The sequence below is a fragment of the Petaurus breviceps genome, unplaced genomic scaffold (assembly GCF_028583685.1).
Source record: "Petaurus breviceps papuanus isolate PSGF00001 unplaced genomic scaffold, PetGlider_PUasm1.0 90925, whole genome shotgun sequence".
Classification (NCBI taxonomy): Eukaryota; Metazoa; Chordata; class Mammalia; order Diprotodontia; family Petauridae; genus Petaurus; species Petaurus breviceps.
This window is the reverse complement of record NW_027187380.1, coordinates 36308981-36335179: the sequence shown is the minus strand read 5'-3', so window position 1 is coordinate 36335179 and position 26199 is coordinate 36308981. Positions and strand designations below refer to the sequence as shown.

The following is a 26199-nucleotide window of genomic DNA, read 5'->3' as shown; positions in this document are numbered from 1 at the left end:
TTTTTCCCCCAATTATGTGTAAAAATAATTTCTAATATTCACTTAAAAAGATTTGAGTTCTAAATTCTTTCAGGTCATTCATGGGCACAGTATTGGTTAAGGGTCAAATGCCAAGTGTACGCTTGCCTAAAGGACTATTTTATGGAGAACTCACATGGAGCAAGTGCTCACATGGTGGTCAGAAAAAGCAGTACAAGGATATTCTCAAGGTCTCTCTTAAGAACTCTGGAATTGATTATATGACATGGGAGACACTAGCACAAGAATGTCCAGCATGGAATGCCCTCATTAGAGAAGGGGATGTGCTCTATGAGCAAAGCAGAATTGAAGTAGCTCAAAAGAAACACAAGATGTACAAAGTTAGAGAATCTATCCCAAATGTTCATATGGACTATTTGTACCTGACCTGTGGTAGAGCATTCTGAGCTTGTACTGGTTTCGCTAGCCACAGTTGGACACACTGTAACTTGACTCTAACATAGTAAAGTCATTTTGGTCTTTTTCAAGAACTAAGGACAGCTATTTTTCTATCTATCTACCTATCTACCTACCTACCTACCTACCTACCTACCTACCTACCTGTCTGTCTGTCTGTCTGTCTGTCTGTCTGTCTGTCTGTCTGTCTTGAAGGGATATGACTGAAGAACGGCATGGGACTTCTATACCCTGTTTGATGCACAACAGGAGCACCTTAAGTTTTCTATTTACATAGTATGGAGTCCAATAAGTCATCCCAAGCAATCATTAACATATAAATCTAGGGACTTTAGAGCAGGGGTAGGGAGTCTTGAAAGGACATCAAGACAACTGTTACTGGCAACTATCATTCCTTGCCAAGTATATTTACTTATCTTCTCTAGCTATTTTCTTTTCTTTTTTCCTATAATTTTTTTCTCCTTCACTGTTAATGTCTTTGGTCTTGCAATTCTTAAACCAACTGGTATCATCTGGGGTTAAAGAGGTCAGTGGCCCTTGACCCAAAGAAAGAATGGCTGGAACTATAAACTTCTACAGATTAAAAAAAGGCATGGTATCTACACAGTAGATATGGGTATCTGTGTTGGTGTGTTTGTGCATGTCTGCAGGGATGGCAAATGTGTGATCAATGCCTAAAAGGAAACCAGATCTGACAATATCACCTGTTTTAGAATACTTCCAATAATAGAAGGTTCAACAAATAGTTAGATCCCAGGGGACATAATAGTAGGCCGTAAGGAATGCACTGAGATGGAGGATGAGGAATACATTTTTGGTATTAAGAAATTCCCTTTATGGTCCTGAAGTCAAAGGATTAAAAAGGCTGAAGGTTCTTGGTTTTTATGAGCATATATCTCAAGTGATGCCTACATGGAAAATACTCAAACAGATTAATGTAGGGGTATGAAGATGCCACATCATTATGACTATGGTTGTCACAAATGGATATAAAGAGAGCAGAATAAAGAGGGAAGCCCTGCCTGGATTCCGTCTCATATTCATCATCATTTAGGCTAGATCTATAGGGCACCAAACCAATAATAAAGAAAATGGTACAGAGTGGGATTCCCCTTGTTCTAAGTGAGTGAAATGGATAAGGTATGAACGTTGGCAGGTCATTTGTGAAACCACCAGTGGATCTGTGGAAGATGGTAGGACAGGAAATAACCCATATATTGGTGGTGGAATTTGGATATTGTGCAGGGTCCTCTCTGCTACTGAGCCAAAATTAATATCTTCCCTATGCAATTTTATCACCACTGCTTCTATAATTTCACCAAAATACTGTAACATTAGGGAAGATTTCCAAGTAACTTTGCTACATGAGTTGGTAAGAAAATATACTCTAAGAGGACAAGACATCTTGAGACATCTCCAAGCAATGCTGCATCTCTCTTTACAAAAGGTCAACAATGTCTATAAAACTTACCTTCCTTTTTTAATTACTTCTCTTCCAAGCAGGGGTCCTAGAACAGGGTCCACCAACTCTCCCATGTTTTCAATCAGCACTACATCACCATTTGCTAAAGCATGTTCTATGATATCAAGGTATCTGAGGGGTCAAAGGCATACAATATAAGTCTAGAGCAGGGCCTAAAGAAGGATCTGTAAACTCAAAGTCCCTTAACCAAGACTGTACTGACCCCTAAGCCTTAAAGTACATAGTTTTATGGGAATAACTATGTGCTCATATTTCTTCGGAAAAGAAAACCTCTTAGTATTTGGGGGTAATAGAAAATAGTAGAGTAAACATCCTAAGCTGGCTGATCACTAAGCTTTCCAAGTTATTCTTAACCCTATTCATAATATCCACAATCATTACCATCAGGAGAATTTACAGAGGCTTTTAAGATCTTATTTCTGATGAAATATAGACATATTCTTAAAGGTGTAAAGCTGTGGCCCCAGGTCTAGTTGAAGTGTGCAGAAAAGCAAAAGCTATGGAAAGGTACAAGTTATTGTTATGGGACACAGTAATATTAGACACAGCAATGTTATAAAATAGTGGCAAGTTTAGTAGGAGAGAGTATTTAATTTTCAAAGAGATGTTTATATGTCATTAAAACTTCCTCTATTGTATATCTTGGCTTAATTTTTTTTTTGCAAATGCTAATAATCAAAGATTAGCTATGAAGTGTTTTATTTTTTATAAAAGCTTAAGTGAATGAATAGTGTGTGTGCTAAGTCAATTCAACCTGAATAACAAATCAACAAATATTTATTAAATATCTGTTATGTTCAAAGCACTGTTAGGCTTGGCAATACAAAGACAAAAATAAAAATCTCTGCACTCAATAAGTTTGCATTCTACTGGGGGGCAAGTAGGATGTAACATGTACACAGAAAAGTATAAGTTCCAGACCAGAGCTTCAGACACCAAGTCCTATATAACCTGGAGGAGGGCCTCAGACAATACGTCCACAGGCAGCGCAGTCTTGTAGTCTTGTAGACTGCCATCTTGAGTTCAACCCAAACCCTGAGGAATCTTTTACTAGACATTTACTGAGCTAGATGCCTGGCCTGACTCTTGACTATTTTCCTATCCAGCTCCCTGGTGTATGAAGAGTCAATACCTGCCAATCCTGGAGGGTAGGGGTCCTAATCAAATGGTACTTCAAGTACCATGTTTTCTAGTGCTAGCACAAGCCTACTTCCCTACTACCTATGATTTACAGTTAGAGTTACCATCTATTGAGGTAAAAATCAATCAATAAGCAGTTTATTAAGTGCCCACTGTGTGGTTCTCCCCATTACCTCTTTCCATAATCTTACCCTCTCCTAGCCCAAACTTACGCCTCTTCCCAGGCTTGTTCCCCCCTGCCCTCCCCTTCCATTATGCCTTCTGGTATCCCTACACTATCATCAAGAAACCCTCCTAGCTTTTTCTCAAGCTCTATCTTTCCATCTTCTTGCTGGCCCTATGATCATTATCTCCCAAGTTTCCACCTTTCCCTCTACCTCATTACTCTTCTTTACCCCCGCCGTGATATCTTGTCCCTCTATTTCTCCCTGTTCCCTCAGCCAATCACTTATTCTGGCCCCACTTTCCTTCCTGCATAGTCTTGATCTTATAGGTAAACAATTCAGTTAGAGATTTTTCTCAGTCATTGAACACTTTGTCCCCTTGTTGCACCAGTATTCACTCCATGCCAATCCTCAAACCTAGATCACCCAGGGGATTCACATTGCACCCCTTCAGGAGAATGTTAGCTCCTTGAGAACAACTTTATTTTTGTCTTTGTATTTGTACACAGTCTTTGCACATAGTAGGTTTTTAATACATATTTGCTGAATTGAGCAGAGACATGAATTATGACCTAACATCTAGATACTGAACATACTGAACACCACCAACCTTAGCCAGGCATATAATAAGTGCTTAATAAATGTAGGTTGATTGATCTCTACCTTCCCTCACTAATTTCAATGAAGTTCACATGAAATTTCTTCAAGTCTAGAGAAGTTCCCAGAGAAGCTCTTTTCAACTAACTAGACAAAAGCCTTCATTTTTTCTCCCTCCAGGGCATTTTTCAAGATTACTTTCATTCACAGGTTCAAATTTCACCTTCTTTAATTTCCCTCAATTATTCAATGTTCTATTTATTTTAAATTTCCTTATGGTTACTTATCAGCATTGATGTTTTCTCCCAGAAGAATGTAAACTCCTTTGGGACAAAGACTGTTACATTTTTGCCTTTATATCCTCTGTGCATAGTAGGTACTTAATACATTAAAAAATGAATTGAATTGAGTTGGACTTTGGAGGATGGATAGGATTTTAACAAGTATGTGTTGAGGATGGGAGGCCATTTCAGATGGAATCTTGGAGCTGGAAGAGATCTCAGTGATCATTTAGTTCAATTTGTATCTGAAAAAGGATCCCTTAAGAAATACATTCAGTAAATGGTTGGTCATATAACCTTTGCTTAAGGACCTCAAATAAGGAGAAACAACTTAAAGAAGAAGCCTATTCCACTTATGAATTTCCTGAAATCAAGCATAAATATGCTTCTTGAAAAGTGTTGAACATGTATAAGATCAATCAGTCAGTCCACAAGCATTTAAGTACATATATGCAATGAAGATATAAAAGAACTCACATTCTAATGGGAGAAACGTGTAAATAACTAAGTACATACAAGATATAGATGGAAGGTAATCTGAGAGGAGAAGGCACTAGAAGCAGAAAGGGACTAGGAAAGGTCTCCTGGAGATGATAGATGATAGTAGATGAGCTAGGGTTTTTTTTATTAATTAATAATTAATTTATTTTAGTCTTCAACATTCATTTCCACAAGATTTTGAATTCCAAATTTTCTCACTATCTCTCTCTTCTCACCCACCCTAAGATGGCATGCATTCTGACTACCCCTTCCCCCAGTATGTCCCCTCTTCTATCAGACCCCATCTCCCTCCCCTCAATTTCTTGTAGGGAAAGATAGATTTCTATACCCCATTGCCTGTATATTTTATTTCCCAGTTGCATGTAAAAACAATTTTTAACATGTTTTTAAAATTTTGAGTTCCAAATTCTCTCCCTTCTTCCCTCCTACCCACCTTCATTGAGAATGCAAATAATTCAACATAGGTTATACATGTGTAATTATGCAAAACACTTCCATAATAGTCATGTTGTGAAAAACTAACTATATTTCCCTCCATCTTATCCTGCCTCCCACTTAATCTATTCTCTCTTTTGACCCTGTCCTTTTTCAAAAGTGTTTGCTTCAACTACCCCCTCCCCTAATCTGCCCTCCCTTCTTTTATTCCACCCCCTTGCCCCTTACTCCTTCTTTCACCTACTTTCCTTTAGGGTAAGATACCTAGCTGAATGTATATGTTATTCCCTTCTTAAGCCAAATCTGATGAAAGTCAGGTTCACTTCTCATCTCTCCCCTTCCCCTCCATTGTAAAAGCTTTTTCTTGCCTCTTTTATGTGAGATAATTTACCCCATTCTATCTCCCTTTTTCCTTCTTCCAATATATTCTTCTCTTACCCCTTAATTTTATTTTTTAGATATCATCTCTTCATATTCAACTTATCTATGTCCTCTGTCTCTCTTTCTCTATATATATGCATACACACACACATATTCCCTCCAACTATCCTAATACTGAGAAAGGTCAAAGAGCTACGTTTTGAAAGAAGCCAGGAAAACCAAGAGGTAGCAGCAATAGGAAAAAAACAAAAAGAAAAACATTCCAAGCATGGGGACACATCAAGTGCAAAGACATGGAGATGGTATATGGTGTTCAAGGAACACTAAGGAGGCTACTGTAGTTGGACTGTATAATTATACAGAGGGGAGTAAAGTGTAAGAAGACTGGAAAGATAGAAAGGGGTCAATTCATGAAAGTGCTTTAAATGACAAATAAGGAGAGTTTATATTTCATCATGGAATTACTAAAGTCACTGGAACCCACTGAATGGGGGATGAGGAGAAGGAAGGTGTGTGTGTGTATGGGGGGCGGGCATGAGCTCAACTGACATGATCAGACTTGTGATTTAGAAAAATCAGCTGAATGATGAATAGAGAGAAGAAGGGAGATGAGATTGGGAGACCAGCTATTGAAATAGTCTTAGGTGATAAGGACCTGAAATGGGGCTATTTCTCTGTGGGTGGAGAGAAGGTGAAACATACAAGAGATGCTATAACTTGTCAAGTTTTGTAGTATACAAGCAGGAAATGATATAAGATAGGTTGAAATGGTCTTGAATAGAAGTCAAAGAAGTATGGACTTTATATAAGTAGGTTATGGGAAGTCACTGGAGGATTTTGAGCAAATGAATGAAATGAACAAATTTGTGCATAATAAAGATTTATCAGGTGGTGATGTGAAAGACTGACTTTGTGGAGGGAAGCTACTGCAGCATCCCACACAGATAATAACAAGGGCCTGTATTATTCTGGTAGTAGTAGTGGGAAAAGAAAGAATATAAATTAGATATTGTGGAGGGTACATATTCAAAACTTGGTGACTGCTTGGGTGTGCAGGGCAGACAGGGAAGAATTAAATAAACACCCATGGTTTCAACCACAGGAAACTGGTAGCATCATTGACAAAGATAGGGACTTTAGAATTAGGAATAGGTTTTAGGATGGGTTATGAAGACAAAGATCCTGAGTTAGAGGTGCTATCACCATCATTTCCAGATGGAAATGCATAGCAGGTAATTGGAAATGAGGGTTTGGAGCTCAGAAAAGACATTTCAGTAGGAAATACAGATTTGGGAGTCACCTTATGAGTGATTATTGAAAAACAAGGAATTCCTTTGCTTAGTACCTACCCTTTCTGGCCAATCTGGATGACTTGAAGGTCTTTATTATATTTCTTCTTGATCCATTTTACTCCTTGTAGTTGAGGGTCAACTATAAGTGGCCATCGTTCACAGTTCATAAGAATTGTAGCATTCTCTGTGGACATTCGGTCAGCAGGCAGACCCTCATTTTGCCAGGTGGCTATGTCTGCATCATCAGTAAGCATCTTTAGAGGATCCAGGCTGGAGGTGACTGGAATGGGCACCTGATTGAGATAAACATGAAAAAGGGGGAAGAGTTGGTCACACTGGCATGTAGACAGAGTTGGCAGACTTTCTCATGAAGATTTAGCTTCATTAGAAAGCAGGTATCATATGTACAATGTACAGTATGCTGTAGTGTAATGCCTTGGAATCAGGAAGATCAGATCTTTGACAAAACTAGCTTATGTGATTATAGGCAAGTCACTTAATCTCATGTTACTGAATACAACTTTATAAGACTATAGAAGAATTGCCAATTTGCATTGGTGGAAGGCATTCACACACCGGTGTAATCAAGAGATACAGATTTTTCTTAAAGGCAGGAAAAAAGCTTTCTCAAAGGCTGGTTATAGGACCCACAGTCATATTTGTGTATTCATATGTGTACATATTCATCTACCTTTTGACACTGTCTCAAATGATGAAGTGGCCTTATTCCTTACCAAGGAATAATCCCTCTTCTTGTTCAAATGATCTTATTTCCATCCTATCTACTCCAACAGAATGTCCCTTCTGTCATTCCTACTCTTTCAATTACTTTCAGTTTCTCCCTCTTCACTGGTTCATTCCCTATTGCCTGCTAACATACCCATGTCTCCTTCATCCTTAAAAAAATCCTCCTTGATCCTTCCATTTCTGCTATTATCCTATATCTCATTTGCACTTTACTGTTAAACTCCTTTACCTATTATCTCTCTTTATCTATTATTTCTCTTCTTAACACTTTACAATCTGGCTTCCAACCTGAAATTGCTCTCTCCAAAGTGAATAATCTCTTAGCTGCCAAATCCAATGGTCTTTTCTCAATCCTCATTCTCCTTGAGCTCTTTACAGCTTTTGACATAATTGATCACTCTCTCTTCTCTAAGTTTTCAGGACAATGTTCTCTCTTGGTCTTCCTTGTACCTATCTGACAATTCCTTCTCTGTCTCCTTTGCTGGATCCTCCTTCAGATCATGACCTTTAAACATAGGTGTCCCTCATGGTTCTGTTTTGGGTCTTCTTCTCTTCTCCTTCTATATTACTTTACTCAGTGGTCTCATCAGTTCCCATGGATTTAATTACTATCTCTATGCTGATGATTCTCGAATTTACCTATTTGGCCCCAATCTCCTGACAGACTTCTAGTCTTGCATCTCCAACTTCCTTTTAGACATTTTAAGTCGGATGTCCAGTAGACATCTTAAACTCAATATGTCCAAAACCGAATTCATGTTCATTCCCCCTAAATCCTCCTCCCTTCTACATGCCCCCTGTACAAGGCAATACTATCCTTCCAGTCCCTCAGGCTCACAGTCTAGGAGTCATCCTGGATTCCTCATTATCTTATGTCTCATAACCAAGCTGCTGCCAAGGCCTCTTGATTTCACCTTTACAACATCTCTCCGATACGCCCCTTCTCTTTCTGACACTGCCATCCCCCTAGTGCAAGCCCTTATTACCTCACTTGCAATAGCCTACTGATGGGTCTGCCTGTGTCAAGAATTTCCTAACTCTACTCCATCCTCCATTCAGTCACTAATGTGATTTTCCTAAAGCACAGGTCTAATCACATCACTCTCTTTTTCAAAAAACTCCAGTGGTACCCTGGAGCCTCTAGGAGCAAATAAAAAATACTTTCTTTGACATTTAAAGCCTTTCATAACTTAGTCCCCTCTCACCTTCCCAGTCTTCTTACATCTTACTCCCCAACTCTTTAATCAAGTGACTCTGGCTTCCTGGTTCTTCCACTAACAAGATAATTCATCTCCCAACTTCAGGCATTCTCTCTGGCTGTCCCTAATACCTGGAATGTTCTCTCTTCTCTGCTCTGACTAATGAGCTCTCTGGCTTCCTTTAAGCCCCAACTAAAATCCTACCTTCTACAGGTCCCCAACCTCTTTTAATTCCAGCACCTTTTGTCTCTTAATTATTTCCTATTTATCCTGTATATAGCTTACTTTGTATTAATTTGTTTGCTCTCTCATTATATTGTAAGCTGCTTAAGGGCAGGTACTGTCTTTTGCCTCTTTTTGTGTCACTAGCATTTTGTACAGTGCTTGGCACATGGTAGGTATGTAATAAAGTTTATTGATTAATTGATCTACCTTCCAAAGTTTTTGTGAGGATCAAATGAGATGATATTTATGAAGTACTTAGGACAGTACTTGACACAGAGTAAGTCTTTAATAAATATCATCCCCTCTTTCCCTCACCTTTTTCCACAGCTGAACACAATGCCTGGAACACTGTAAGTCATTAATAAATGCTTGTTGATTTTACTTGACTAGGAATCTAAGTGTAAAGAATGAAAAAATACCTACTACTGGCAAGAAGCTTACATTCTGATAAGGGAGAAAGGAAGTACATATAAAAATATGAACAGAATAAATGCAAAATTAGTTAAATACAATGGGGAAAATTCAGGAAAGGCTCATTCAAAAGATAATGCTTGAACTGAATCTTAGAGGAAGAGAAGAACTATGAGGTAAGCTTCATTTTAGGCATACGGGTTGGCCAGTATAGAGTGTCATGTTGAATAACTTAGAGAAGTCTAGTTGGTAATAAAGGTTAGGGCCATGCTGTGAATGACTTTTATTGTTAAACAGAGGACTTTATATTTGATCCTAGAGACAACAGGAAACCATTGGAATGGACAGAAATAGAATCACATGGTCAGTTCTACACTTAAGGAAAATTACTTTGGCAGCAATGTGAAGAATGTACTGGAAAAGGGAGAGATGTGACTTAATGAGACTAGTTAGAAGGCTATTGCAATAATCTAGGTGAGAGGCCATGAGCACTCAAATTAAGGTACTGATTGTGTTAGTGGAGAGAAGGGTTTGGATAAAATAGATGCTATGGATGCAGAAATACTAAGATTTGGCAACCGATTGGATAAGTGGTGTAAGGGAGAGTGAAGAGTCCAGCATAATGCCAAGATTAGGACTTTGAGTGGCTGAAAGGATGATGGTGCCTTTGACAGAATTAGGGAAATTTGGAAGAGAGGAGGGTTTGGGGAGAAAAGATAATGAGTTAAGTTGGGGACATGTTAAATTTAAGATCTTTCCAGGAACCCATGTGGGACTGAAGCTCATGGTAGAGATTGGGGCTTGTGAGAAATGATTCATTTGGACCCCTACTCTATTCCAAATCAGTATTGATCAGCTTGATATTTTACATGAATCATGCAAGGATAATGAGATAAGATAGGTTCTTATGGTAGGCCTAAGTTTATAGTAGGCTTCAAACTTTAATGTAATGTTCACTACTTGTTTAACAGTTATGAAGCTCATTTTCACAACCATAAGAATGCTGACAAAGACATCTCCATCCTGTTTTGCTTGAATTCTATGTCTAAACCCAGCATGGGTGGGATGCCTTCATTCTTTGGAAAGTGTCCCAAACCTATTTTTGTATCTTTGGATCACTCTTTCTGACCTAACATAAACAGGTTACCATATTATGACCATTTTATGACCACTTAGTCAGCAGGGTTGTTGCGTGCTTCGTCCAACCTGTGACTCCCCTACTGATAAAGTAATTTTGGTCCTCAAGAGCAAGGTCTATCAACCAATGAGATTTTGCATTTTGCCCTGCCTCCATTGCATTAAAAACAAGATTCAGGGGACCTTGGGCATTTCAAATTGTGAGGAAGGTCTAAGGTCTACTTACTACTTTCTTGGAACTCTGCTTCAGTGGTTTTTCTTGCAGACTGGACAATTTTGGACCCCACAGTCTGGAAATGATCTGGGAGATTATAGTTGAGCCCAAGGGATCTGATGAGAGGTGTGTGTGTGTGTGTGTGTGTGTGTGTGTGTGTGTGTGTGTGTGCGTGTGTGTGTGTGTGAGAGAGAGAGAGAGAGAGAGAGAGAGAGAGAGAGAGAGAGAGAGAGAGAGAGAGAGAGAATAAAACTAAGAGTCTAAAGAATCTAAGAGAATAAAACTAAGAGCAAAACTTTGAGGAACACGTTCAGTTACAGGGTATGATGTGATCGATGAGCCAATAAATGAGATTGAAAAAGCAGTCAGGCAGTTAGTAGAAAAACTATGAGAAAGTGATGTCATAAAAACCCAGTGAGAAGAGAGTATACAGGAGGTGAGGGTGGGCAACAGTGTTAGATGTAGCAGCTAGGTTGAGAAGGATAAAGACTGAGGAAAGCCCAGAAATTAAGAGATCATTGTTAACTTTGTAGAGAACAGTTTTGGTGAGTGATGAAGTAAGAAGCCTTGTTGTAAAGGGTTAAGGAGTTAAGGGTTAAGGAAAGGAAGTGGAGGCAGCTAGGGTGGACAATTTTTTTTCAAGGAGTTTATGCAGTATTAGTCTTTCTTCTCAGCTCCAGTCACATATCATCAACTGCCTTTTGGACATTTTGAACTGAATGTCCAGTAGGTATCTCAAACTCAGTATATCCCAAATCAGAAATTCAGTGCCCCTGCATTATCCCTCCTCCCCAACTTCAACCTTCCCTATTATTGTAAAGAACACCACTAGTCTTCCACAGTAACCCAAGCCTGGAACCTTGCTATGATCTTGATTCCTCACAGTTACCACACATAACTAATCTGTTGAGAGATGTTGCCATTTCAACCTTCCCAACCTTTCTTATATTTGTCTCTTCATTACTCACATAGTTACAATTCTCCTTGAGGCCTTTATTGCCTCTTGCATAGACTATTGCAATAGCATTTTAACTGAATTTCCTGTCTCAAATCTTTCCTACTTTAATCACTATCCCACTCAGCTGCCATAGGAATTTTTATATATTGCAGGTCTGATCACTCTCCTGATTAATGAATATGCTACAGGATCAAATATAAACTCCTCTCTTGGACACTATTTTTGTAACTTGGCCCCTTCCTATCTTCCCAATCCTTATATACATACTCTGTATATATTCTCTTTAGGAGCAGCTAGGTGGTGAAGTGGAAAGAGTCTGGGTCTGGAGTCAGGAAGACTCATCTTCCTGAGTTCAAATCTGGCCTCAGACTAGCCATATGACTCTGGGCAAGTCACTTAACCCAGTTTGCCTCAGTTTCCTCATCTGTAAAATAAGCTGGAGAAGGAAATGGCAAACCATTCCTGTATCTTTGCTAAGGAAACCCCAAATGGGGTCACAAAGAGTCAGATAAGACTGAACAACACATACAATACTCCCTTCTACATACTTAGTGATCCCACAAGACTAACTTTTTTGTTGTTCCTTGAACAGAAGACTCCAGCTCCAGATTCTGTACCTTTTCACGATTCCTAGTGTCTGAAATGGTCTTCCTTCTCACATTATTTCCCTCTATTCTCTGGCCTTCTTTAACATTCATCTCAAGTCTCACCTTCTTCAGGAAGTCTTTCCAGGTCCCCCATTTGCTAGTGTCTCCTCCTATGATTATCTTTCAAATTCTCCATATATACCTTGTATGTACCCAGTCACCTATCCCCCATTAGAATATAAGCTCTTGGGGTGGCCAGGTGGCGCAGTGAATAGAGCACTGGCTCTGGAGTCAGTAGGACCTGAGTTCAAATCCAGCCACAGACACTTAACAAAACTAGTTGTGTGACCTTGGGCAAGTCACTTAACCCCAATTGCCCTACCTTCCCCCCTCCAAAAAAAAAAGAAAAAGAAAAAGTAGAATATAAACTCCTTGAAGACAGGAACTGTTTTTGCCTTTCTTTTTACACATGGCACTTAGAATAGTGCCTGGTATAAATGCTTCTTGACTGACTGACTAACTATTCAACCCTGCTTTTGCTAGCTCCTTTTGTATTTATTTTCTTTTCTACAGAAGAAAATCCTTTATTCAGATAAAATCAAATCCCAAGTTTGTAAGTGTACCATATATAGAAATGTCTCATATATATGAAAAATGTATTCTTCCCCTTCTCTTCACTTCTCCTCCAGAGGTTGCTTCATGGTGAACTACACTACTTATTTTGGACAGCAACCAAGCTGTTGTGGGCTGATAGTACTACTTGGTAACTAAGAGCTGAGGTTATTATTCAATATCTCTTCCTTATTACATCTTTTCTTTCTCTTACATCTCTTTCTTCAGTCACTTCCTTTGCTTCTTTTTCCTCTCAATATTTTATTGCTCAAAGCAATCAATTCCACCTCAGGCTATCATTTTTCAAGAATGTACACACATTTGCCAATACCTCAAAATTCCTTTCTCTTTCTTCTTGCCTTTAAAATTCCAACCTAGTTAGCTCTTGAAAGCTCCTTTCTTATTTTGTGTCTCCTCTCCATTTGTTATCCAAAAAAGCTATTTTATTTATGGATCACAAATATTAAAAATAATACTTCCATGAAGGATAGGTCACAAATTTTCAGCTGAAGTTAAATAAAACAGATTTAGTACTATGAAAATAATAGATATGAAAAAGAAAATATAGAAAGACTTATGTAAAATGATGCAGAGCAATATTAGCAGAATCAGAAATGTATTCTCACTCACTGCTACTATATTTCCAAAAACAGGAAAGAAAAGAAGAAGCAAAATGGAAAACAGGAAACTTTGGGCAAGTCTGAAAGGAGATACAGAACAAAAGCATTTTCTTTGTTAATTCATTTCCTTATGGTTTGCTCAAGGCTAATGGTTATGGGTAAGATTCTGTCATTGTTTTATAAGTTTATTTGATTGTTTTTGTTGATGACTAATATGTTTATAATCTTAAAGAATTAAAAAATTATATAATCTTCAGAATTTAACAAGGTAGAATAAAATGAATGAACAAATATTCAAAAATGCTTTTGTTCTATGTCCCCTTCTAGGTCTATCAAACTCTATTACTTTGGTCCTCCCCTTATTTTCTTCCCTTTCCTTCTTTCTCTCTCTCTTCCTATATATTTGCATGCAAGTATACAATGTGTAAGGGGCAGCTAAGTGATGCAGTGGTTAGAGTGCTGGGATTGCAGTCAGTAAGATCTTCCTGAGTTGAAATCTGGCTTCACACATTCACTAGCAGTTTGACCCTGGGGAAGTCACTTAATCCTAGTTGCCTCAATTTCCTCATCTATAAAATGAGTTGGAGAAGGAAATGACAAACCACCCCAGTATCTTTGCCAAGAAAACGCCAAATGAGGTCATGAAGAGTTAGACACAACTGAAAAATGACTAAACAACACAAAAAAATTATAATGTATATATAGTTTTGGTTCTAATCTGTTTCAATTTGACATTCAAATTAATGAAAGTATATTAGTCATTCTTATTTTGTTTAATTACTGGTATTGAAATAATGTTAAATAGTGTAGTGAATGCAGTGCTAGGCTTAGAATTCAGGAAGACCTGAAGTCTTGTCTCAAATACTGTGTTGCCCTGAACAAGTTACTTAACCTTTCAGTTTCCTCATCTATGAAATGAAAGGCTTGTACTTGATAGCTTCTATGTTTCTTTTCATATCTAAGTCTATGATATCATGATCCTCTGAACCCTTGTGATTAGGAATAAAATGAACAAATATTCAAAAAATGCTTGTTCTACGTACTCTTCTAGGTCTATCAAACTCTATTACTTTGGTCCTCCCCTTATTTTCTTCAGGAACCATGTATTTTACTTCTTTTGTGCTTTCCATATGCTGATTGATTCCAGGTCCAATTATTGATTTTTTTCTCCTAATTTTTAAAATTTTATTATGAATTGACAAACATGAACCTTTTTATTTGCAAAGAATAGAAAATGAGGATTGTATATGAAGCCATGAATCTCTGTCTTCATTTTTAAAATATGCATACAATTTAGCATGGTAGCATCAACACTGTCCTTCTGATCTCTGTACCCTTCTGAACATCATTCTGCTTTCTTTTGTATAATTTTAAAATTTTTTATTGACATCTTCCTTTTCTTTTTCTTTTTTTGTATTTTTATCACTTCCCCTTATTCCACACCACCCTTCTCCAACAAAAACAAAAATAAAAAAACCCTTCCAAAGCAACAGTAAAAGAGAGGGAAGGAAACAATCATTTATATAGTGCCTTCTATGTACCAGACACTGTGCTAAGCACTTTCTACAAATACTATCTCATTTGATCCTCATGATAACTCTGGGAATTAGGTGCTATAATTATCCCTATTTTATAATTAAGGAATCTGAAGAAAACAGAAGTTAAGTGACTTGCCCATGGTCATACAACTAGTAACTGTCAAGAGGCTGCATTTGAACTCAGGTCTGACCTGATTTCAGGATGAGCATTCTATCTATGTCACCAGCTGTCTCTCCCTTATAACAATGAGTATACTCAAGCAAAACAAAATTACACCTTGGCCATGTCTGAGAATATATATCTTATTGTACACCTATAGACCCTTCTTTGTCAAGAAATGGAAAGAATGCTTTATTTATTAATTTTCTGGAGTCATGAATGGTCAGCAGATGCTATTGATTTAACAGTGTTACAGTCCAATTAGGATATGGAGTAATTTTAGGCTCAGTTCACTCTAGGTTATTGAGATGTGGATCTCCTTTTTTCAAGGTAAAGAATCAATACCATCTAAATTTACTGTACCCTTGATGGGAGAGAATAGGGACCAAATGACAGTCACACTCAGGAGACAAAGTAGCCATCCAATTCAAGGGGACATATCTCATCATTCTAGTATAGCAAACATTATAGAACAAAAAACTCAGAGAATGTGATGAGAAAAATATCACTGAACATAAAATTCTTGGTTGTAGGAACTCTATTCTATGAGACAGTTTTAGGATTCAGTAGACACTCTAGATCAATAGGTTCTCCCCCTTTTTTCTGGGCTAGGAAGAGAATTCTTATAGTTGAAGGATGTAAAGAGTTTAGAGAGGGGGCACACCTTTAACACCTGTAGTCAGTACAGTAGGCACCCTAATGGAGGGCAAATTGGAAGAATGCTTTTACCAATGATTACTACTCTCCCTTTCTCCCTTATTCATGATCTCAAAATGCTATTTAAATGAGAGTTAAAATAAGCAAGAGCATTTGCTATTATTGTTGCTATTATCTCTAGTCAGAAATGCTGGAATAAATAGTCAACACAATAATATTCTTGCTGTGACACTGGGAAGGTCACTTAGCCTTTTGAACCTCTAGCTTCTCTAGCATGGAAGAGGGAATACCACTATTTACCTCGTCCTAATTTCACAAGTCTGAGTTATGATCAACAGTCTGTTATTATTCTATTCCTTACTTTTAACTGATTCAGGAAAGGTCTCCAGTTACTATCCATAAGACTTTGACGGTATTTCTTGGTAAAGTATCCCAGGTAAGAAATGAAAGCTGTAATCAGTAAAATGTCTCCACATAATGTACTCTTTTGTTGTCTGAAGTCCTTGATAGCTTCTGCCCACCTTACATTTTCAGAGGCAAGACCTCCAACCTAAAGTTTCAAAGGTTGAAAATGAGAAAAGACTTTAAAACTGTATGTTGCACACAATGACTTTGGTCACATTGACTTTAAAGAACATTTTTGGAACTAGAGAAATCTGATCTGCTATGAACTTGTGCTCTATAATTTTTAATTCTACTCACAGTTCAATGTGACACACTCTTTCTTCTTTTAGGAAAGGATTCCATAGACAGACTTACTTCTATGAGATGACCTGGCTGTCTATTCTAAAGATGGGGAGTTAAATAGTTTATCTGAGGTTTGAGGGGTTATCACATATTTCCCTCTTTCTCAAATTATAAAATGTTGGTACTAGAAGCAGGAACCAGATCACACTGGCTTGAGAAAGACAATTGTTAAATTTTCAGTGTAAGCATTTATACTTCAAAAATCAGCAAATCATACAAACCAGGGCTTGATTTATTGTTTCGTGAACTGTCTAGACTTTAGAAGGTGAAGGAGAAAATCTTAATAATTCAGATTAAATTCAAAAGTGTGTATGTATATATTTTTTCCCCTCATTGTCAGTAATTATACATTTATTAGCCCAATCTTAGCTGGAAGGGACCTTAGAGATCAATTCCTTCATTTTACAGAGGACACTATAGTTCAGAAATTTAAAGTAAGTTGCCCAAAGTCATGGGATTAGTTAGTAGGAAAGTCAGGACCAGAACTCAGGTCTTTAATTCCAGTCCAGTGCTCTTTACACTGTACCATGGTGACTACTGATAGACTACTACAGAAAACCCTCTAATCAGTGAAGTTACGATTTCTTACTTAGAACTGAATAGAGATTTAAGGAGAACATGACATCTAGGATTATGGTATTTAGCTTTCCTTCTCCCCAAGATTTGATTTCCCATCAATTCCTTTTTCAGTATGAAAGGATGGTGTAAAAAACACATTCATCTAAAAAAAAATGTTTTATTTGTTTTAATCAGCTAAGTTCCACTTTCTTACCCTCCCTGGCCCCTAATTAGAACATAAGGAAAACAAAAACCCATTACAAACTTATATGCATATAATCAAAACATATTGGCCTTCATATTGGCCTCTTCCAAAAAAAACTTGTCTCAATCTACATTTGAGTCTTTCTTCTCTCTATCAGGAAGTGGCAGCATGCTTCATCATCAGTCATATGGGATCCTGGTTAGTCATTATGCTGTTAAGAGTTTAGCACAATAGTATTTCATCATATTTACATACTATAATTTGTTCATTCTTTCCTCAATTTATGGGCACTCCCTCATAATCCCATTCTTTTTTACCTTAAAAAGAACTATACATAATTTTATATATTCTTATATATCCTTTTATTGAGGATTATTCTCTCCTTTAACATACCCATTCTTCAATTCCTTTTTCCCCCTTCTCCCCTTTCCCTCTTATTTCCATGTCAAGTAAAAAATGTGTATGTTTTCTGTGTGTATTCTTCCTTCTTTTGACCAGTTCAGATAAGAGTAAGGTTCTAATATCAGCTACTCCCCACCATCCCTTCCTCCTTGTTTGTATAGATACTACTTGTGCCCCCTAATTTTATGAGATGACTTCCCCTAACCTTCCTTTCCCTTCTTCCCTAATGTATTACTCTTCCCCTTCTCTTCCCTTCTCTTTCCATTTGTCCACCTTGAGATCATCAGGACATACTAGAACCACACTCAGGTCTTGTCTAATTGTACTCCCTCTATGAATCCTGATTATGATAGGATTCAGAGAGAACTCCTATATCATTTCCCCATATTTGAATACTTTAGCTTTGCTTAGTCCTTTGTTATTGTTCATTGATTTTTACTTTTTATATTTCTCTTCACTCCTGTGTTTGAAATTCAAAGTGTTTTCTTAGCTTTGGTCTTTTCACCAGGAATGTTTGAAAGTCTTCTCTTTCATTAAAGATCCATTTCCCCTGTTTGTAACATATGCAGTTTTGCTGTGTAAATTATTCTTTGCTATAAGTTCATATTCTTTGTCTTCTGGAATATTATATTCTAAGTTCTCTACTCCTGCTTCATTGTTGTTATTGAGTTGTTCAGTCATTTCCAACTCTTCATGACCCTGTAGACCCCACTTGTCTATAGGGTTTTCTTGGCAAAGCTACTGGAGTTGTTTACCATTTCCTTCTCAAGCATATTAAGGCAAACAGATAATTAAGTGACTTGCTCATGGTCACACAGCTAATAAGTGTCTGAGGATGGATTTAAACTCATCTTCCTGACTCCTGGCTCAGTGCTCTATCCACTGAGCCACCTAGCTGCCTCCTAGGCACACAGGGTTAACTTGTTTCATGGTGGCTGCTAAATCATGCGCAATCTTGACTATGGTTCCTTGGTACTTGAATTCTTTTTTTTTTTTGGTTGCTTGCAGTATTTTTCTTTGACGTGATAGCTTTTGATTGTGGCTATGATGTTCCTGGGAGTTTTCATTTTGGGATTTATTTAGGGAGGGGATTGGTGGATTCTTTCTATTTCCACCTTGCCCTCTAGTTCTAAGACATCTGGGCAATATTTAAGATTCCTTGAAATATGATGTTAAGATTCTTTTTTTCCCCAGTGATGGTATTTAGATAATCCAATGATTTTTTCCCCTTAATCTGTTTTCCAGGACAGTTGCTTTTGCTATACCTTACATTTTCTTCCACTTTTGACTTTGTTTTAATATTTCTTGTTGCCTCATGAACTCATTGGTTTTTGTTTGCTCCCTTTTCATTTTTAGGGAGTCTATTGCTTTGGCAAGTTTTGTACCTCTTATGCCAAACTGTTTATTCTCTTTCCAATACTTTCTTTCATAGCTTTCCATTTTCCATTTTCTTCCCCTTAAGTACTCTCATTCCATTTATTAACAACATTTTAGACTCTTTTTTTTGAACTCACTTCTTTTCTTTCAGGAATTCTAGCTGAGTCTGTGGCTAATCTTTGTTTTTTCCTGAGGCATTGCTTGTAGATGACTTAAAGTCATTCTCTTCTGTATTTATGTCTTGAGTATCTCTGCCACCATAATAATTCATTACGGTAGAATTCTTCTGGAGGGAAGATCTGGGTTGGTTTCATTGTTCCTTTCTTGGGGTGCTGAATGCTGTTTTACTCTAGGCTCTCAGGGACAGGTTTAGGACATCCAAGCTGTCATTGCTCCCAAAATGATCTGAGCCAGGGTGAAGTCTGATTACTGGCCTCCTGGTCTGAGTTTTTCAAGTTCCTAACATAGGTTGGAGTCCGTGCAAGAATAGAATGCTGCTGGACTGCTCCTCTCAGTCAGCTGGACAGTTCTGTTGGTTCAAAGTGACAGAATTATAGGATTCCTGCCTTGGTTATTGCTCTGTGTGCTGGGCAAGATGCCAGAAATGAAATCCTGCTATGAACTTGGGGTCTGAGCCACACCACTGCTTCTGCTGACTTCTGAACTTCCTCCTTTCTTGGTATATTGTCAAAGGCCTCTCTAACTAGAACATTACCCCTGGGCACAGGCCTTCTGCTCTAACGGGTCCTCCTATTTCTGCCCTCGATCAGTGATGCGGAACTAGATGGGAACAAAGTATCAAGTTGGCATCTGTATCTGTTACAGTGTTCTGATGTATGTCTGGTGGAATCTCGATAAGATCTAGGACCCCCTCTTACTCCAGTGTACAAGCTCTCCCTGATTCTGGCATGTTCTGCACAAGTGAGCTCCTTCCCTGACCCCATCTCCAGTGTCCACAGACCTCCCTGTCTGTCTCCCCTATATCGACCTGAACTGGACAAATGACTCACTTTACTTTTTGTGGATTTCTCCATGAGTATTTTGTCTGGTACATTTTCTAGATCTTTTTGGAGGAATTTGTGGAAGGGAGCCTGGAGCACTGATTCCTATCATTCTTAACAATCCATCTTGGTTTCACCCTCTCCCACCTAGCCATTTTAGCCTGATAATGCATTAACTAGCTAAGACTTTGGCTCAATCAATCAATCAATCACAATAAATACGACTAAGTTTCAAATATCTTTGAAAGCCACTGACGGAGTAAAATGATGCCAGACAAAAGATTTATATCAGTTGGCTATGGGATTTCATGTACATATCCTTTGGATTCTTCCTAAAATCATTAAATTAGCTGGAATGGGAAGAAATTCAAGTAACTAGAATAAGAATGGAGTTCTAGCTAAAATTCCTGAGACGTGATGAGGGAGGGTGAAGATGCCTACTTTTTGGCTTTAACCAGGTATCCCTCTCATCCCCATCCCTCCCCCTTTGACTAAAAGATCTTCTAGCTTTAAATGGTCTGGAGGATGCTGGATTTCCCATTTTCCATCTTCCCATTTGTGTCCTAGACAACATCCCTGAAATAATTGGTGACAAGGTCTATATCACTGGGAGTCAAGAAACCCCAAAACTTCTGGTTGTACAAGGGGGCCCAGCAAAGAGACTATATTCTGCTTAAAGGTTACCTCTTGAGCACCCCATAAATAGGAGTAAAGGACTTCCAGCAAGTCCTGGAGGACTGACTGAGCACACATTCCCTAGACTCTGGATATATTTGAGGGGGGAGCATGTTATAGTCTTTTAGGGGGATGATTTGTACTTATTGCTCTTAATGTGTCACTGACTGACTAAACTGATTCTTAACTAATCATTCAGGGGAGAGAGAGGCACGCCAGTGGGGACTTTGGCTGATGTCATCAGAGAAGGGTAATCACAACCCCCTAGAGTCCTGAGGTGAAGGCACAGTCAGCCAAGCTCTGTAAACCCAACTTGTCAGTAAGACTGGGAACAGGGACAAGGATGCCCCAGAGTTTACAAGGATGATAAGTCTATTCTCTCTGTGTTTTTCTGATGACTCTAGTCATTTAAAATGGAAAACAAGAGGTATAGTATGCAAAAAGAACCAGAAAATCAATTAATCCACAAAAAAACATTTCTTAAGACTTATCATATGCCAGGCACTATGCTAGGAATTTTGCTAAAGATAAAAATGAAATATTCCCTGCCCATCAAGGAGCATCTTCTACTGGAAGAGACAACGTGCATAAGAATACACACACACACACACACACACACACACACACACATATATATATAAAACGTGCATAAGGTATATATACACATCCCCACACTCTCTTGTGAAGAAAAAGTAAGCTAAACAATGCTTTTTGATCATAGGATCAGTAGATCATAGATCTGGAGCTGGAAGGGATCTTAGGGATCATCATGTTGAATCTCTTGTTTTACAGATGAGGAAACTGAAGCTCATGGAAGTTAAATGACTTGTCCAGGGTCATAAATGAAAAATAATTAGAATAACAAAAACAACTAGCATTTAAATATTGGTTTAATGTTTGCAAAGCACTTTGTAAATATTATCTTTTTTGATCCTCATAACAATCTTGGGGAGTAGATGTTATTATTATCCCCATTTTAAAGATGAGGAAATGGAGGTAGATAAGTGACGTGCTTAGGATCACAGTTAGTAAGCATCTGAGGCTGGATTCAAATGCAGGTCTTCCTAACTCCAGTGACTTATATCCACTATGCCACCATCATCAAATCTTTGTTATGCTGTTTACTTGATGCCAGTAGTAATACTGGCAATGGAGCAGAATAACCTGGACAGGACATTTAAGTTACTGAGGTTACATAAACCTAACTTGAGTTTGCCGGTACAAACTAAAGGTTGGACCACATAGCTAACTGAGATTACTAGAAGGCATTAAAGAGTGATAAAGAGAATAATTTGCAGGACCAGGTTCCTTCTGATATGTGAGCTAACAAGAAGCCCCAGGGTGCATGGGGACTAAATGCTGCCAATTATTCTTTTCCTTGGGAGCCAGCAGCAAAACTAGTATTGGACTTTGAAAGAAAAAGAACCCCAATAAAAGGAAAGGGGGACTGTTGAGGGAAGAATGAGCTAGGAAAAAAATCATGTCTCCCCAAAAAGAAGAGGGAAGGAGTGTTCCCTCCTCCCTCCAGGGGTATACTGGAGCCAGATCAAACTGCAGAGCTGATTATTAAATTTTCAGTGTAAACATTCACTCCTCAAAAATCGCAAATGCTACAAATTGTGGCTTTGTTCATTATTTTGTTGATTGTCTAGACTTAAGAAAATGATGGAGAAAATTTTAATAATTCAAATTAAACTTAAAAGTCTCATGCATACATCCCCTACACCCCTGCCCCTAGAGTCTTACTTTTAAATATTTCCCAGCACATCTTGGATGGAAGGCACCTCAAAACTGTCATCTATAGAGCCAGTTAGATGGCACAGTGCTGGGCTTGAAGTCAGGAAAATCGGATTTTAAAACCAGTCCCCAATACTTACTAGTTTGTGTTATTCTGGTCAAGTTACTTAACCTTTGCCTCAATTTTCTTATTAAATAATAGGATTACTGTAAGGATCAAATGAGATAATATTTGTGAAGTGCTTAGCATAGTGCCTGATACATAGTAGGTACTTAATAAATGTTTATTCTCTTCTTTTCCTCCTTTACCATAGTTCTACTAGAATGCCCTCTACAATAAGCCTGACAAATATTCATCTAACCTTTACTTGAAGATTTTCACTCTTCAGTGATAGCTTTAATAGTTTATCTTAACACCGGAAATCTGAGACACCATAACTTTTACCCATTAATTTCATAACAGTTAACACAGTGCCTTGCTCAGCCTAGTTAATCCCTTTACCACAAGACAGTTAGTTAGTAAGCATTTATTAAGTACCTATCATGTGCCATGGACTGTGCTAAGCACTGGGGATAAGAAAAGTGTCAAAAGACAGTCTGTGCCCTCAAGGAGCTCACAATCTAATGGGGGAGACAACAAGCAAAGAAATATGTACAAACAAGCTATATACAGAGATAAATCTTTCCTCATGCCCCATCCATTAATGATCTGGTCCACAGGTGACTTTTTAGTTAACTAATCTGTATTTATTCTAGTTATATTCATTTTGCATATACACATATGTACATTTATGTGCACATACATATATACCTGTCATTTCTCCCATTAGAATATAAATTTCTTGCATGTAGAAACTATTTCCTTCATTTGTTGTACTATACAGTGATTGGCACATAGTAGGCAGTCAATAAATGCTTGTTGATTGATCAATTGATTTCTAACACTTGTTTGGTCAAGAGCTCTTCCTTTACAGTTGTGAAAGATATCGCTTTTTCTTCTAATTTCCTTATTGGAAATTGTTATGATATATTGTATGATTGATCTATTGATTAATTTCTCCTAAATACCTTTGCAATTTTTCTAGAATTATTTGTCAAATACTAAGTCCCTATTCAGGACTTTTGGTTACTAGGGTTTATCAAACACAATGTCACTTTGTTCAGTTTCTTCTCGATATTATGAATGTTTTGTTTGACTCTACATGTTTGTAACAAGTTTTGTTTTTCCTACTTTCTCAATGCAGGGGAAGTGGAGGTGGTAGGGAGAAAATCTAGAACTGAAAATAAAATAAAACTGAATTAAAAAAATTAAAATTAAAAAATCCTTCATGCTATAAATAATCTTTCTCGTCTAAATTGTTTTGAATTTAAATTTAATTTAAATTTTTTTGTATTCTCATTAATTGTTTAATTTTTGACATTCACTTCCGCAAGATTTTGAGCTCCAAATTTTCTCCCCATCTCTCCCCTCCCCACCCCAAGATGGCATGCATTCTGATTACCCCTTCCTCCTCTCTGCTCTCCCTTCTATCACCACCCCCTTCTTTTTCCTGTAGGGCAAGAAAGATTCCTATACCCCATTGATTGTGTATCTTGTTTCCCAGTTCAACATAAAAACAGGCTTTTTTTTTGTTTTTTGCTTTTTGGAGGGCAATTGGGGTTAAGTGACTGGCCCAAGGTCACACGGCTAGTTTTTTGTGTTAAGTGTCTGAGGCCAGATTTGAACTCAGGTCCTCCTGACTCCAAGGCTAGTGCTCTATTTTCTGAGCCACCTAGCTGCCCCTATAAAAAACAGTTTTAACATTTGTTTTTAAAACTTTGAATTCCAAATTCTTTCTCTTCTTCCCTCCCTTCTCCTCTAAATTCTAAAAGCACATGTACACCATTTTTATGCAGTCAAAATAACCTAGAATGTCTCCTCCTAACTTATCTCTGTATCTTGTACACTACCCAGGTGGACTCAGAGGAATTAATAAATTAATAAAATTTAGCTGAATATTGAATGTTAAGAATTTCAATGAAAGAAATATCCAGCTTTAGGTTGTTCAAACTCATACCCAGCAATAGTCATATAAGCAATCGATACTTGGAAGAAGGAATTGGCAGAAAGCTAGTTCTGTAACAGCAATTTGTCTGCAAAAAATGTCAGTGGATTTTAGTGGATTAGAAATTCAATATGTGTCAACATTGTGATTTTTGACACCCAAAAAGATAATGGAATCTTAGGTTGCATTAACAGAGGTATTAGTTCAGGAGTTGAGAGGTGATAGCTCTATTGGTCAGACCAAATCTAAAACTGTGTTCAGTTCTGTATACCACATTTTGGGAAAGTCACTGATAAATTAGAAAACATCCAGAAGAAGGCAACCAGGATGGTGAGTTCATGTCATGTGAATATTTAACCAATGTCACTGTATCACAGAGTATGATAGGGAGCAAGAAGACTGGAAAGAGATTTGGGTGAAGCAAAGAATAATATTTGTTTTTAAGCATTTAAAGGACTATTATGTGGAAGTGGGATGAGAATTCTTCTTGGACCTAGAGGACAGAAATAGACAATTAATGAGTAGAATATGAAGAGGCCAAATTTAAGTTTGATATCAGGAAAACTACCTAATGATAAGAATTCTCCTCAAGATGAATGGACTACCTCAAAAGGTAGTGACTTTCCCCTCACTGAAGGTCTTCAAACAGAGAAAAGATGACTATTTGTGAGGTCACCATCTGGAGGTGACTTTTTTCGTATAGAAATTGGATTAGAGAGCCACTGAAGCCTCTTCATTTTTTTTTTTCTATTTTGGGATACCTCAGAGTGTTAGTAGGAAAATATTTTATAAACTTTAAGAAGTCATATAAATGTGAGTAGTTTCCTCTTCTTTAAAAAGGGTGGGGGGTCTGAACTATATTATCTTTAAAAAAAACCTTCCACTTCTAAAATCCTATGAAGCTATTGTTACTTTTGAGATAGAACAGTGTGAAGGGAAAACAAACTTTCAGGGGAATAAATAGAACCTTATGGAGAAGATATGATGGCATGGATAATGTGCATTGGTAGATATAGTACCCATGCCAATAAAATCATGGATCCATCCAAGTGAAAAAATGAGATAATATTTTAGACTGATAATTCAAGAAAGGGAGGAGAAAACAATGGGATATCAGAACTAGAAAACTAGAAGGGATATTAAAAAGTATCCTGTGCAAATTTCTTATTTTATGGGAGTGGGGGGAAGGAGGCTGGTGACTTCCCTAAGATCCACAGCTAGTAAAATGTAGGAGTGATATCAGAATTTAGGTTTCCTGAGTACCAACTCAGTACTCTCTACCTCACCAATGTGCTACCTACTTTAGTCAAAGTAAATAAAATTATTTTAACCATGGGCCAAATAACTGTGATTATCCACTTAAGCAGAAGAAATCAGTCAAAAAACACTTTTCAAATTCTTTATTTTGTTCTTTCAGTGGTGTTGACAGTATTTAAAGGACATTTTCTCAATCACTTCCATTCAATTCAGGCAACAATGTGAATATCAGATGTGCAGACTGGACCCTAAGTTTGGAGAAGTTCATTTTTCTCCAACGGTAATTTTAGTGATTCTGGGGTTAAATTAGAATAACCATAGGAAGCATCACCTTTTCAATCTCCTATAATTCCAAAGACCTTCTCTTTCCTTGCCTTTAATTCCTAATACTCTTTCTCTTCACCCCAAAAAAAAAGGTTGA

The 26199-nt window shown here is 37.6% G+C and overlaps 1 protein-coding gene across 1 annotated transcript in view; it reads right to left on the bottom strand.

Annotated features, from left to right (window-relative positions):
- DNAH9 (dynein axonemal heavy chain 9) overlaps positions 1–26199 on the bottom strand; it is a 531344-nt gene that overhangs the window by 131991 nt on the left and 373154 nt on the right. The window contains exons 52-54 of the mRNA XM_069076799.1: positions 16136–16324; positions 6767–7002; positions 1907–2029 (exon numbers count right to left, since the gene is read on the bottom strand). Of these exons, the coding sequence (XP_068932900.1) occupies positions 1907–2029; positions 6767–7002; positions 16136–16324 (548 nt within the window). The remainder of the gene's footprint in view (positions 1–1906; positions 2030–6766; positions 7003–16135; positions 16325–26199) is intronic.